The sequence below is a fragment of the Talpa occidentalis genome, unplaced genomic scaffold (assembly GCF_014898055.3).
Source record: "Talpa occidentalis isolate TD23 unplaced genomic scaffold, MPIMG_talOcc4v2.1 talOcc4.3, whole genome shotgun sequence".
NCBI classification, from domain to species: Eukaryota; Metazoa; Chordata; class Mammalia; order Eulipotyphla; family Talpidae; genus Talpa; species Talpa occidentalis.
Window position 1 is genome coordinate 26,941,720 of NW_023603184.1, and position 15,129 is coordinate 26,956,848.

The following is a 15,129-nucleotide window of genomic DNA, read 5'->3' on the forward strand; positions in this document are numbered from 1 at the left end:
CCCTTATTTTAACCCTAATCCCTCCTTCCCTCCCGCCCCTTGTAGCAGGTCTCTGGTTTATAGTTGCTTGTTGATTTTGATTTTTACTTTCTTATAATTAGTCATTTTCCTGATCTCTCTCTCTCTTTTAAGATTTATTTATGCATAAAAGAACCGGGGTGTAGACCAAAGGTGCAGGGATGGGGTGTGTGTGTGAGAGGAATCACCAGAGTAGGAAGCAGATCAGGCAGATCTACTGAAATACACTCCTAAGGGGACCCGTGGGTGAGACAGGAGAGGTCTGCTAGGCCATATGTGGGTTAGCTCACCGGTGGAGATCATACCCAGGCTGTTGTGGTGCTAGTGCTGGAACTTAATCCCTACACCACCAGGGAGGCCCTACAATCCTCTTTAATAGGAACTTCTAAGCCATCTCTGGTTAGTTCTCATTAACAAGCTAGGCAAAGAAGGTTGTGGAGTCCCCAGGCTATGGTCAGCCTGAGTGGGAGAGATTGGAAGCCAGCGGAAAAGGCAGTGGCATCCACATCTTTCTGATGTTCTGTGACTGTTCTACATTTGGGTTATTGTGACATTTACATTTCAATAAAGGTGATTGGTTTGATGGGTAATGGAATGCAGTTAATTTTCTTTACTGTGTAGAGTTATTTATTTAAGTTAATACACATTTCTGAAATTAGAACAAAAGTCAGTAGCCAGTTCTTAGACTTTTGGGGAATTATACGACTACTTAAACAAAATAAAGTGAAGGTGTTATGACATCCTAGTTTGGTGAAGTTATAGTAAACAGGTGTATTCATATGCTGCTGATGGCTGTGCAAATTGTAAAACCATAACCAGAGTATAATAAATATTTGTTGGCTGAGCAAATGAATGAATGAAATGAAAGCAACATAACATATACAATAAGATCCATAAAGATATACATCAACCTGTGTTTTCCCACACCTAAGTGGACAGGGGATAGAATAGGACCAGTTAATTATCTTTCTGGTTCTTTTGCCACCTACTCTTGCAGTATTTCTATCTCAGAAATGTTCTGTTTGGTCTGGCCCTCTCTAGGGGTTCTCTCAAATGTCCACCATCATCTCCCTTCTCCTCTGCCCACCCCCTTAACTGGCATCTGCTGGCAGGGTCTTCCGTGAACACCTTACTATCCATGCCAAAGGCCTGTCACCCAGGCTCCCAAGCATGTTGCACCACCTCCCATTTTGGCTTGGCCTCCTTCAACATCAGAATCATAGGCGCTTGTTGTCCTCATTGCCACTTTCTCTGGAGGTTTGTCATCCTGGAACCCCTAAGCATTTAACAAGGAATATGAACTTACAAAGAATCTAAGAGAGAGGTCTGAGGCAACGGGAGCAACATTAGCAAAGGCATGGCTGGGCATTAGTCAGTGTGACTAAAGCAAGGGCTATGGGATATGTGAGAGAATCCAGGGCTGCAGGCAAAATTTGAAGCTATGATAAGAGTTTGAGTCAGCATCTGAAGAAGCCTGAGTGCTTCTCTAGTGGGTCTGGTCTTTGTGGGTTTGGAGAAGGTTAGACTCAGGAATTATTGACAGCTTGAGCAGAAAACAGAAATTCTGAGAGCAGATCCATAAATGGTCCTCATGATTCATAATGACTAAGATGATGAAAAAGGCCTGGTTCTTAAAGCACCCAACTATCCCATAGGAATTTTGAGGAGCTCCTGGTAAATTGGAACTGTGTCACTCTCCATTTGGACACCCACACTTGGCTCAAGTAGAGTGATAGGGAATCAGCTGATAGGGATGTTTGTGACCTGATCCGGTCCTCATGACGCCAGAGCTCCAATCCCTCCAAGAACATAGACACCCATCCTCCTGTCAAGGATTTATCTTGGAACAGATCCCAGGGAGGTTCCCCAAAAGTAACTATCCCCCAAAATACCATCCATACTTCTAGGGGTAATATCACCTTGATGGGCTGTTGATGGGTCACTTGCTTTGTCCTCTCATTGCTGCGTCTCTCAGTTCCCATAAATGTAAAATGAGCAAAGATCTGTTCACTGTCAGAAATTTGTGCAAATAAATGAAGTGATAAATGCACTTTGATAGTTGTCACATGGTCTACTGCTGCACCTCCCCCTGCAGTGACCTTTAGGGCTAACCGTCCCTAGGTCCGGCTGGGCAACCAGCGCGCAGGGGGAGAACAGCAAAACCCTACATACCTGCTGCACCTCCCCCCGCAGTGATCTTTAGGAATGGCTTTTGCCACGGTCCCTAGGTCCGGCTGGGCCAGCGCGCGGGGGGAGAACAGCATAACACCCTGAAGCAGAGGAAGTTCAGCGGAAGTTCCCTGAAAAGGCAGAAGCTTATCAAAAGATAACGACCACCAAGAACTGTTATAGGACAGGGAGAGGGGCAGCCCAAACCCCGCAAACCTGTCTATTCTAAGTGGGTTCTGCCATCCGCCGCATCAACACAAAACATAGGAGACTTTAATGGGAAGGAACTTTAATAAAACTAGGAAACAATACAGGTAAGGCAAAAAGTCTAGTTTCTAAATGAAGCACCCAAAGTTACCCGTCCCCTCGTGGGTAAAAGTCCATCCAAATGGGATTGGCCCAGAGCAAGGCCCCAAAGCCTGCCACACGTCTAAGGCATCTTCCAGTGGGGACCCACAGAAAAGGGTCAGAAGCTACCAGACAAGGCCGGAAGGAAAAGAGCAAAATCAACATCAAAATAAAAGCTGCCATTGTCACCTCCCCAAGGGTCTCACCCACATCTGTGTTACCCAGTCCACGACCAAAAGACAAGCACAGTTTCTTCACGTGTCTCTAAGCTCCACGCGCCTCCTCCAGGTCTCCTGGCTCCATCCTGCTTCCTTCCTTCCTCAGTCTCTTCTGCCGCTTCTTCTCTTCCTGCTCAGCTCCACCCTCTCTTGGGTGGGGCAGGGAACCTCCCCCTTTCCTGGGGACCACCCTGTTGCAGAACCACTACAAGAATGCTAAAAATCTTATCCCGTCTTTCTAGAACTACAAACTTTAATCCCTTATTTGTCTTTCTAAACTTCCTTCTTTCTTCTATAATGGTCATTGTTTGTTATGTAGATCACCTCCCTGATGGTGATAGACTGAGCCCAAGAGCAAGCTAATTTCTTTGATATTCATTCCTGTGCTTTTGGAAAACATATATATACTGGTCACAAACTCAAAGAAAATTACACTCAGATTTTCACTCTTGAAGTGTGTCTGTTTGTCATTTCTTTCACTGACGCCCTGACCACCCTGCACGCTTCTCTCAACCCTGAGGTGGCCTCATCGTCTACTGCTGTGCTGGTCCGCGGCAGTCTACAAATATTAAGATGAGTAGTTCTACTCAGTTCTCTGCACCTTTTGTCCATCAGGCTCTCCCAGTATGTCAGCAATAAAGGCTGGGCCAGGAGGAAAGCAGGAGGATCTTGAGTGATGGTGTGAGGTCTGAGGACATATAGTGGAACAGTGTTCAGGGAAGCTGCTGAGCCAAGAAGGGGAAGCAGTGTGTCAAAATGGCAGATGACAGGAAGCGGGGACAAGTGCTGAGTTAAAGGGGAGGTCAGGGAAGAGGAGAAATGGGGGATTGTCTACCTTGAGGATTCTCTGGTGAGCAGGAAGGCCTGAGAGTTTTCCAGAGGTTTTACTAAAAGGGTTACTTACTGATGTGGTTTCTTGACTCTTACATCTTTTGAATCCCATTCTCTGAGTTCATATGTACAAAGTGGAAACTCGTGAGTCCCCCTGCTGTGAGTGGTGTTTACATGTTTTTTATATTAGCTACCAACATTTCATAATGGAGGAATTCCTATGAAGGTCTGGATTTCCTGCATTTCCTAAAAAATCAAGAGATCAAGCTTAGATCCATGTCTCTGCAGTGCAAACTCTGGTTGGAGTCAGCTAACACTGATCTGCCTCAACATTGCCCTCTACCTCACCCCCCAAATATCTGGGTTACTGCTCTATTGCATGTGATTCTTAATCCTGGTTTTTTTGGAATACAGGAGATTTATGCCTAAAATCTCATCTGCCCAGCCATCTTTTTGAAAAACCACCTTCTTCAAGCATGATTGACATACAAAAAATTGTACATACTTAATATATACAACTTGATGAGTTTAGAGATTAGGCTATATCCACAATACCCTCACTACAATCTATAGCATAAACCTCTCCATCACCTCTCAAAGTTTCTTCCTCTTATTTTATTGTTTTATTTCATTTTATTATATTGATTTTTATTATTCTATTATTTTACTATATTATTATTGTATTTTCTATTTCATTATTCTGCTATTTTTTATTTCTTTTATAATAATATGTTATTATTATATCACTCTGTTAAAACACTTGTGGGAATACTGTTAACAAATCTTTAGATATACAATACAGTATTTTTAACTCCTGGCACCGTGCTATACAGTAGATTTCTAGGACTTACTCATCTTGTACAGCTCTCAAGAATGTATAACTCTCATGCTATCTTGATGGTACCCATAGGAATGCCCACCAAGACACTGACTGTGTTTACAATATGTGTGAGTTTCCTTCCCTGGGAGGAGTTTATTTCGACCATGAAAATAAAGCTCTAAAAATTACTTTTTCATGTTTGTCATATTTAAAGAATTTCCTTGTATGAATCCTCTGGTGAATGAGAAGTGCATTGTCTGAAACATCATTTTCTGTCCCGACCCGCGGGATTCGTAGGCACGAAAAGAGAAGGGCTGAGGATGAAATGAGGGGCTTGAGACAACTTGACGCTAGCGCATGCTTCTTTATTTTTCCTTTTCCTTCTCTTACTTTTCCATGTCTTTCTTTTCCCTGTCTTTCTTACTTCCCTGGCCTTCTCTCTGCTCCTCTCGCAGCACTCCCCTCTCTCGTGGTTCTCCTCTTAAATCTCTTTTCTTCCTTCTCTCTCTCCTGCGTTCTCCTCTTGTATCCTGGTAGTTCCTCCCACCATACCTCCCAGTCTCATGTGATTTACAGGAAAAACCTGTGGTTCTCCGAAAGCAAAACGGTAAAGTGAAACTTAACTCATGGCACGCATACGCAACACAGCGCATGCTCTGGACGGCTCCGGACAATTTTCATATTCATATCATAAGACTATAGTCATCCCTTGGGGTGAGGCTTTTGCAAATCCTCACCATGTATTAGTGCAGTGAAGTAGCCCCACTTAAAAAGACAGGAGATGCCAAACATTAATTTCTGCATCTTGTGTTCTGAAAAAAAATTGTGAATGATGGTGTTAGTGTGATACTATATACCAGTTTCCTAGTGTTTAGTATTTTCAGTCTGCTGGGTAACTAGTATATAGCTCATTTATTTATTGTATCACCACACTACCTATTTCCTAAAGGAATTTACCCAACAACAAAATATAAATATAAAATCACAAGACTACAAAAATGGAACAATTTGACAAGTATAATTAACCCTAGCAGATGAAGAGACATGCCTGCCCCTACTAACCACCCATGATTTGACTCTGAAGTTAAAACTCTTTGCCCTGAAACCTCATGAAATCATGATCTATGTGGTCCAAGAAGGATTGCTGTAAAGTTGTTCAGCAGACACACATAAAAAAACCGATGTATAGGGCCTCCCTGGTAGTGCAAGGGGTTGAGAGGCAACCTATAAAGCTATCCGCAGCCACTGTAGCATGAGTTCGATCCCCGGCCAGGGAGATACATATGCGCAGCAGACCTCTTCTGACTTGCCTGCTGCTCCCCTCCGCAATGTATTTTAGTCATTCTGCCTGTTCTATCCCCCACTCTGTCTCTGGTGATTCCTCTCACCCCCCACACCTCTGGCCTGAACCCCAGTTCTTGTATGCATAAATAAATAAATCTTTAAAAAAAAACCAATATATAAAAAATTTCACTCTACAGTCTCTCCTCTCAAAGGACATGAAAAGGGAATAAATCTTTTTTTTCAATTTTATATATTTTTTACATCATTTTTCATTTTGCACAATGTATGTATTTTCATCTTGGTTATAGTTCCCATACAATTCCCACCCCCCTTGTTTTGACTGTAATCCCTACTACCCCCCACCCCCGTAGTGTGTCTCTGGTTTATAGTTGCTTGTTGATTTTGATTTTTACTTTATTGTAATTAGCCTTTTACCTGGTCCCTTATTTAGGTTTTCTAAATTCCTGCTATGAGTGAGGCCATTCGGTATTTTTCTTTTTCTTTCTGGCTTATTTCGCTGAGTATGATCAAAGGGAATAAATCGTTTTTTTTTTTTAAATGCTCAGTTTTTTTGTTGTTGTTGTTGTTTTAAAGATTTATTTATTTATTTATACAAACACTGGGTACAGTCAGAAGCGCGGGAGGGTGAGAGAATTCACCAGAGCCAGAGCGGGGAGCAGAGCAGGCAGAAGGACCGAAGTACACTGCTGAGGGGAGCAGCAGGCAGCAGGAGAGGTCTGCGCGCCATGTGGGACCCTCCTCCGGTGGCCGGGGAGCAGCCGGGGATCGAACCGGCGCTGCAGAGGCTGCTGGCAGCTTCGCAACCCAGCGCTCAACCGCTGCGCCACCAGGGAGGCCCAAAGGGAATAAATCTTAAGCTCCATACTCACCTTCTGTCCCTTTTGACTCTTCACTTGCTTAACCTCCCCACCCAAGTCCTCTCTCCTTTCTCCAGCTCCATCCAATTATTGCGTACATTGCCTTAACCTTTCTTCTATAATTGATTTACAAAAGATTTCAAAGTCTTGGAGTCTAAGAGAGGGTCATTTTGCAAACATCCACACAATATTGTGCTTTATTCTGTCCATTCATCCAGCAAACATTTACTATTAAGTGCCAGGTTCAAGCTAGGGCCTGGGAAGACAAAGTGGGATGAGGAAGTCCTCTGAAATGCTTCCCATTTAGCACAAGGGCGGGGGGGGGGGGGGGGGGGGGGGGGGGGGGGCATGTAGGGAAAGAGTAGGCTGGAAGTACCCTCCCTCGAGCCCCAGCCTGGTATTGCTTAAACCTGGTGCCCTCATGTTGACACCCATGAATTAAATGGCCTGCGAGGCACTGACTAAGGTGCTTTTTTGTGGAAGTTTTCTTTGCCTCCTAGCTAAAAGCCATTTGCAGCAAAGCTCTCCTGAGATGGCTGCTGTTCATGGGCTATAGGCACCCTTTCTCAAAAGAGGGTCAGAGAAGAGGTGTCCACACAGAAAGGCAGAAACAACCCAGGGGTGGCAAGTGCAGGCATGTAGCCACAGAGACATACAATTTGAAACTTCTTAAAAACCAGGAGGCAGAAAGCTATCAAGAAGAAGTCCTTAACCCCCTGATGGAATGCCCTTGTATGCATTCTCTCCTTCCCATGTGTGCAAAACATACAGTAATAAAATCAGTGTTATTTTCCTAATTAGCTCATAGAAAGGTTGAGCAAGCTCTGAGCAATTTCTCTTAGTTTTTGGCAAGACTATTTATGGGTAACATTAATAACTTCTAGGGACAGATTTTTATTGTAATAGGTGCTGAGGAGACAGTAATTCAGGTGGAAAGTGTGAGCAGATTCCAGGGGTCCTCTGAGATGATATTTGCCAGTCATGTAATGACATGACTCATCTCCCATTTTGAGTGGCCAATGGAAGTCAGGGACCCAAGAGAGCTTCCGGGGCTGTGCTTCCAAATACAGAGTCTGCCAGGCAAGTTACTGGCATTGGGATTTCAAGGGCCTCAGTCTCGGGAGCCACGCTTGGTCATAGTCCAGCTTTTCACTTCGTTGTGTGGCCCTGGGCAAGTCTCCCTGCCTCTCTGTGCCCCAGTTATCTCATTTGAAAAATAACGTATCTCACAGGTTAATTTTAAGAATTAAATGGATTGATATAAAAATATGAATGCCAGATAAAATACAGAATGCTCAGTTTATATTGGAATTTCAAAAATAGGGGAAAAAAGTAATATATGTCCCAAATATCACATAAATGTATTTTCATATGCTAAGTTTGGCATCTCCAGATGGAAAGTTCATCAAAGGGAACCTGGTACTTAGTAAATGCTGAATAAGTGTCATATGTCTTGTTAACATATTCTGTCAGTGCTATCAATACCTTTAGGGCTGAATAAATTACTTTGAAATTTGATTTTGAGGAGATCGTTATTCCTAGTTTGGGGTCTGATCAGCTGTTCAATTAGGAAGACCTAGCCCTCGTAATCATGGAGCCACAGAGCATCTCCCCAGGTGCATCTGACCACACCAGTCCAAGTAATCCACGGCTCCTGCAGAAGCTGCCTCTGAGGCCACCTTCACCTGGTTCTACTCCTTTTACCACCTGCTTCTCAGACAGGTATAGAAGCCTTTTTTGGTTACAGACACAAGAAGCACAGAAACAAGTGGAAATACAGGGAAGTGACATTTACTCTGGCTTTCTGTGTGCCTAGCCCTGCCCCAGACACTTCCTGTGTGTTTTCTCATTTAATTCTCCCAGAAATTCTGCAAACAAGCCTCAGGATACCCATTTACCTAGTAGAAATATAAAGAGGAGTTGAGGTGGAAGTAAAGGCCCTGAGCATAGAGTATGGGATAAAAACAATTTTTCTCTCTTCTTTTCCTATTTTGATCTCCACTTTATTAACCAAATATGGGTTTGTCCAAGGCCATACAATGGGGAAGCAATGGCCTTCCCACTAACTACTCCAGGTTACTCATGCAGTCATCCTTCTGGTCTTCCATCCAGGCCTATCACACTCCTCTCTTACACTTCCAAGTTATACCCTCCCTCACAAGCTGCTTCCACCAAGAAGCCCTCAAGTCAATATGAAATTGAGCACACAATAGAGGAAAGAGAGCAGGGGTACCTCCTTACTCTTGGTGGGTGGGTGACCCAGCCTCCCCATGGGTCCATTTTTCTTCTCCGGAGTCAGCCTAGCACTTGGGGGTTGGGCCATCTCTCAGAAATCCCACCCTTTAATAAGCCAGCAGGTCACATCTTGTTCTCGTTAAATAAGCCTTATAGAAACATTTAAATGTTTATTTCACTCATAAATTCCTAGGAATGCACAACAGTTTCCTAACAGCCTGAGCGCAGGGATAAATATAGGCCCAAGTCACGGACGGGAATATTATTTTCCCCAATGTCATGTGACTAGGCCTGGACTAAGGAGCTTTAAACAACAGCTTCAGCCCAGGCGGGAGTGGGGCATTTAGCTCCTGCACTTAGGTCCTGGCAGACCACCTAGGAGAGAAGGAACCTACTGGGGGGGAGGGTGAGGTAAAGAAGTTGGGGAGGCCTAGACAGGAATCTCATCCAGGTAACCTTGGGCGAGTTACTTTACTTCTCTGAATTTTGTGTTTTCAAACCTTGTGTGAAGCTAGCAACCCTCATTTTCCAGGCTTATTTTAGGGGTTAGATAAGCTAAAGCAGTAACAACGGTGCTGAGGGTGGCGGTGGAGGGTAGGCACTAATGTGGCTGTGTTCCTTGTCTATCTCTCATCTCCTGGAGGGCAAACAGGAACTGCTTCTTTAGGGAGGGTTCCTGGTCACAGAGAGGACTTCAATCTTTGTGCCAGGATGACAGGCCTCTCTAGAGACTTTTGAGAAAGCTAAGATTTTAGCAGCAAATCTGATGAGCATGGGAGGGAGTGGAAGTGCCTGTGCTGAGGACTACTGGACACGGGGCTCCCCTCTGTGAAGCCCTGAAGGCAAGTTCCCAGCTCCCAAAAGGCTCTGTAGTTTCTACCTTGTGCATGTCCCCATATGCCCAGGGCCTGCTTGCCTGTAAAGGTCCCTTTATTCTGACATCATCCACTCTCTTCCTAGAGGTCAGATTAATAATCACAAGATTATCCTGTCTTCTCCATCATTGTTTTTACTCTCACAATAATAGACTTAGGGAATGTGAAGGAGCACAATGTGTATTAACCTTACTCTGTGGAGAATGTATCACCTTCTCAGCCAGCCGTTCATCAGTTTCATCTTCTAGTCTCTTCTCCCTCTTTTCTGACATTGTTCCTCCCTCCATTTCACCCTCATTTCAACCCAGGCATTTGATTATTCAGTCAATTATCCAACCAACCTATTATCCAGCTGTCCTTCCTTCCTTCCATCCTTCCTTCCTTCCTTCCTTCCTTCCTTCCTTCCTTCCTTCCTTCCTTCCTTCCTTCCTTCCTTCCTTCCTTCCGCTACCACCACATGCTGAAGGTTGGAGGTACACACATGAAAGACACAGTCCTTAACCCCAAGTAACTCACTGCAGTCTGACAAGGGACACAAACAAGAAATGACAAGCTACTCCATTGCTCACAAGAGTAACTAAGGACTGATAATTCTAATATGCATTCCTGACCATCTGCAATGACCAACATTTTTAAAACGCTTTGTTCTAGGCACTTTCACACCTATTATAATTGAACAGTTCTTTTTCATGATTTGAAACACTAAAAGCCATCCTGGTGGCTTTGACTATTTCCAAGCTTCTTTTCCATAGAGCATGGAGCATCGAGCACCTGCTCCACACCCTCAACCTCCCAAAGCCTGGGGCCTCTCACATCCAGGACACTGAATTTACTATTGGTGGGGCCAGAGAAGGAGGCAAAGCTGACGGGAACATCTCAGCAGGAAACTTGGGCTTGGATGTCTTCTCAACCATGACAATGGCTGACAATTTGACATATAACCTTCCAGAGACTCAATTTCCTTTTCTGTAAAATAGAAATAATATTAGTAACTACTTTGGTGGGGGGGTGAAACCACGTAGCTGGTATCTAGTAAATGTCTCTACTATGTTTTAGGTCAGATCTTAATGGTTTACTGATAATTTTTTTGATGATATTTTATTGAAGATCTTAATTGAGACTGTTGCAAAAGGTTGATAAGTAGAAATGTATTCAGAAAGGATGAATTAAAAATGCTCAATTGGGCCATTTAAGGTGCTACTGTGTTTCTGTGATTAGAATGTATTTACCTGCCTCCTAGAGTTGTTGTAAGTGAGAAAATGCATGGGACAGGGCCTGGCACACAACAGGTCTGAGTAGGTGCCACTTCCTTCTACCACATTTGTTTCTGCGCTTCTTGAGTGTAAAATCTACAAAGCGCGTAGAGTAGTGCCTGTTACATAGGAAACTTGGAATTGAGGTTCTCATCGGATAAGATAGGGATGAGAGACCCTACTCTGCACAATCCTTACTAGGTCCCAAGTGTTTTACACATGTCATATATTTCTTCTTTTCATTCCTAACAGAGTACATATTTCCCAAGGGATCTGCAGGGAGGTGTAGACAGTTGTAGACAGGTTTAACCCCAGTGTTCTGGCCAGTGAAGACAGGGCCTAAGTAGTCAAGGGAAGTAAAATGGAGAGAAAAGCTGGCAACTTATTTGACATAGTAAAGTCATAGTAAAGTGTTGTTAAGCTCCAGATAGTCCCAAGGACTGCATTGCACAACTACCCTCCAACTCCTGACCAGAAGAGGTCAGAGGAGAACAAAAGAGCAAATCAGAACAGAGAAAGAATGGTCATTTGATTGTAAATCCATCAAGAAGTGACCTTGAGAGTGGGGCCTTGGTAAGTTAGTGCTCAGTAAATATTAGCCGAGTAAATTCAACAAACATTTCTTGAGTAAATTCAACCCAACTCTATATTTATTGAATATCTCTCACAAGTTAAGTGAAGAATCATCCCTTTCCTGTGTGCTCAAGCAAACTCCATGGCAGTATAATGGGGTATTTTCTGGTTTAGAAAAAAGGAAAAAACCCAATTCTAGTATCATTCCTTGTCTTAGGCCATGATGCAAGATATCTAGGCTTTGCTATTTCCTTGTTATGTGACTTTGGATAGCTGGCTTAGCCTCCCCAAGTCTTAGTTTCCTAATCTGTAAAATGAGTACAATCATTGCATTATGAAGTTTACCTGAGATAATGGGTCTAAAGAATTTAGCCTAGAATTTAGCAGTAAAAGTCTATGTACTGCTCTCCTTCCCTTTATTGGATATGACAGCTCACTACTCAGAACTTCTGGTTTCTCAGGCATGATACTCTCCATCCTCATGTGGGGTAAGAGGATCAGTTGTAGTGATACGTGTGAAAGCTTTTTCATCAACCATTTTTTGCCTCATTAGGGACCGAGCACTTTGTATGAGCTGAATACTTTGCTTAGCACTTTATATATATTATTCTGGTAACTTAAGTCAAACTGCCCAAGTTTGCATTAGGCTCAGCCACTTAGCTGTGTTACCTAGAGCACTTTACTTTTCTGCATTTCATTTCTTCATCTGCAAATGGGAATAGGAATAGTACCTACCTCACAGGGGTAGCAAAAAATGAAATGAGATCATGTATACAGAAAGCCACCACAGTGGCTGGAACATAGTAAGGGTTTTTTAAAGGTTGGCTGTTGTTACTTATTACTGTAACATCTAGCTTACAGATGAGGAAATTGAGGCAAAATAAGTATATCCCAGGTTCACACTCAGGGATATAAAGCCCAGCTCTTTTCTATTCTGCCAGACATCTTGTCTGGCACCTTGTGTTTCCTATACCTCTGGAAGTGCCTGGCTGCTTAGGGAATCCTACTTGGTACTCTTCTTAAAGGACAGTCTCTGGTCAGCCTCCTGCCTGATGGTGGTAAGCTAGGGTAGGTCTCTTACTATGCTGACACAAATAGGAAGAGGTTTCCAGATTTGCTATGGCAGCAGCTACCATCCTCTCCTATTCTGGACCAGAGAGAAGGAAGCCCAGCAGTTTTTTGGCCAGAGGTTCTAGGAGAAGAACAAGCAGATCCCTTCCTGTTAGGTCCACACCCTCCTTCTCCAGAGCATGCTCCAACCTGATTTATAATTAATTAAAATTTAGGGGAGGGATTGGGAGTGAGAAAAAGGATGTCATTGCTTCATTAAGTGCTGCAGTGATCGTAAGCCAACAAGGCACTGCTGTAGATTAAGGTTATGGCCAACTTCTCTCTGGAGGATTAGAAAACACAGTACAAAACGGACTCTTCAGAAATGGGGAATGAGAGTCACTTATGTGTGTGGCCTGACAAGGAACAGCATGGTGGTTTCTGGGCGTCAACTTCCATAAAAGTCTTGTGTTTTGTGGTCTGGCTGAGGGAGAATGAAGAAAGGGAGTGTACAGGACAGAGCATGGGTACACAGTGTCTTGGCAGACTGTGTGACATGAAGCCTTGTTCCCTGGTCCCACAGGCTCATGTGTCCAAGAGTATGGCAGGAGGAAGGAACTCGATGAGACCCAGCACTGCCAGCTTTGGTGCTTTGGAGTTTGCATGGCAGTGAATTCTGCAGGTCTGTCCTCTCAGACAAGTTTGGAAGTTCAGGACAATGCTCCCTTGTCCCAGGCACCAACGCTGTCTCTCAGAGGGTCCCTGAGGCATACAATGCTTAGCACAAGCTAGAGATGAAGATGGTAGGCTCTGGGGTCAGGCTGCCTGAGTTCAAGGCCTGGGCCTGGTACTTAAAGCTGTGTGACTTGGAGGAAGGTACTTCTTTGTGCCTCAGTTTCTCAGTTATGAAATAGGATAGTGATACCTATCACAAGATTGATGGGAAGCTTAAATGAGTTAATACAGTGGAATGCTACCTGGCATGTAGTTAGCTGTTATTAAGTGGCTTTGTGGACGAAGGAGATGGGGAGAGTGGAGGGGGTCAGGGTGCAGGTGAGGGGATGGTGGAGCAGATGATATAAAAGCTATGAGGTCAGCTTATGAATTCACATTGACTTGCCCTTGGGGTCTTCCAGAAACCTTTGGTTTAGGGGTTATTCCCAAGCTAAATCCAGTGAAAATTGGGCTCTTAAAGCTAATGTGAGCCTCTTTGTACCCCCTGAGAAGGCCATGTTAATCCAACGAGTCAGCTTTCTAATATCGCTGCTGGTTACAGGCCAGGAAATCATTGACACCCTGGTCACACTGCATCTGGGCCTGGGGCCAGGTCTGGTGCCCCCATGGTGAGGGGACAGGCTAGTATATACCCAGGAGAGTGGTTGGGGAAGTTTGAAAACTGTCATGAGAGTCAAGATTGGAGAAACTAGAGGAAAGGAGAGGCTGGGATGACCCAGAAATCACCTTCCTTATTTGCTGGTTGTCACCCCACTAGAGGCTATAGTGGAGGGCAGAACTGAGGGAGAGTCACAGGGGAGCAGGTACCTACTTGCCCAGGAAGTAAAGTAGGCAAAGAACAGAGCACCCAACCACTGCACAGACTACCTGTGAGGTGGGGAGCTCCCCAGGGTGAAACCAGGCCTAGTTTCACCCAGGAAGCTCTGGTTCAGCAGGGCTAGGTTGACTGAAGAATCTAGTGTTTAACAAGGTCCCAGTGACTGTTCAGGGATCTTGCTAAGCCGAACTTTGCCTGTTTGGGAGGAGGGACTTAAATGTGATCTGTAATACCTTCTAGTTCTGCTGTTCTGTCATTCTGGGGCTCCCTAAGGTTCCAGGCATGAACCCTGACATCATCTATTCCTACCAATCCCCCTTGGCTACAAGCTCTTCCTTTGAGTCCCTCTGCATTCAAGGGTCAACTCAATAATCATGCTGAAGACACAGCCACACAGAGTGCATTGTCAGGAGCCTTTATTTCTTTGTGAATTTTGATCGCCACTTCTGATTAGAGATTTTAAGACTATATGGCTGTATGGGAGTATGAGTGTTTGTGAATCTGGGAGTGCCTGTGTGTGCAGAAAGAAAAACAGGAGCTAAGCCTATGGATTTTGTGCTTTTTCCTGGTGGCCTCAGCTGGCTCTCCTGTCAGTGGTGGGAAAATGGGAGCTGGGGCCTGAGGAGCAAGAAGCTGAGCTGGACCCGAGGGAGCTGTAAACTCAGAAGGATGCTCTGTTCTTTGCCTGCTTCACAGAGTGGAAGTTCACACGGTATTGAGAACTACAGCCAAGCTCTTCTAGCCAGTCTCACTTCCCTGGCTGACTGGCTTCCGTTGCTCCCAGGGATGTGGGCTCCATCTCAGTTCCAAAGGCCTGACCCTTCTCTAACCTGAGCCTGAGAAGCCCAAGATGGGAACAATAGGAGGAGACCCTCATCACTGAAAATGCCACCACAGGCTTCTGGAGAACTCAGGGCGCCCCAGTGCATGTCAGGAAGGGCAGAAATGAAACAATACTGAATCTAATGTGGCCTTCAGTCTGAAGTCTGACCCGCCTTAGTTGTATGGCCCCTCAGGCCACAGGA

The 15,129-nt window shown here is 44.4% G+C and overlaps 1 protein-coding gene across 3 annotated transcripts in view; it reads right to left on the bottom strand.

The window, feature by feature from the left end:
• The window catches only part of IRAG1 (inositol 1,4,5-triphosphate receptor associated 1), a 104,861-nt gene that overhangs the window by 51,487 nt on the left and 38,245 nt on the right, over window positions 1–15,129 (bottom strand). The window contains exon 1 of one of the 3 annotated variants that reach the window (XM_037522664.2): window positions 5,142–5,161. The exons of the other annotated variants lie outside the window; for them this stretch is intronic. Coding sequence (XP_037378561.1) covers window positions 5,142–5,144 — 3 coding nt within the window. The 5' untranslated portion in view covers window positions 5,145–5,161. Of the gene's footprint in view, window positions 1–5,141; window positions 5,162–15,129 lie in introns of those variants that run through there. 3 annotated transcript variants of the gene reach the window in all.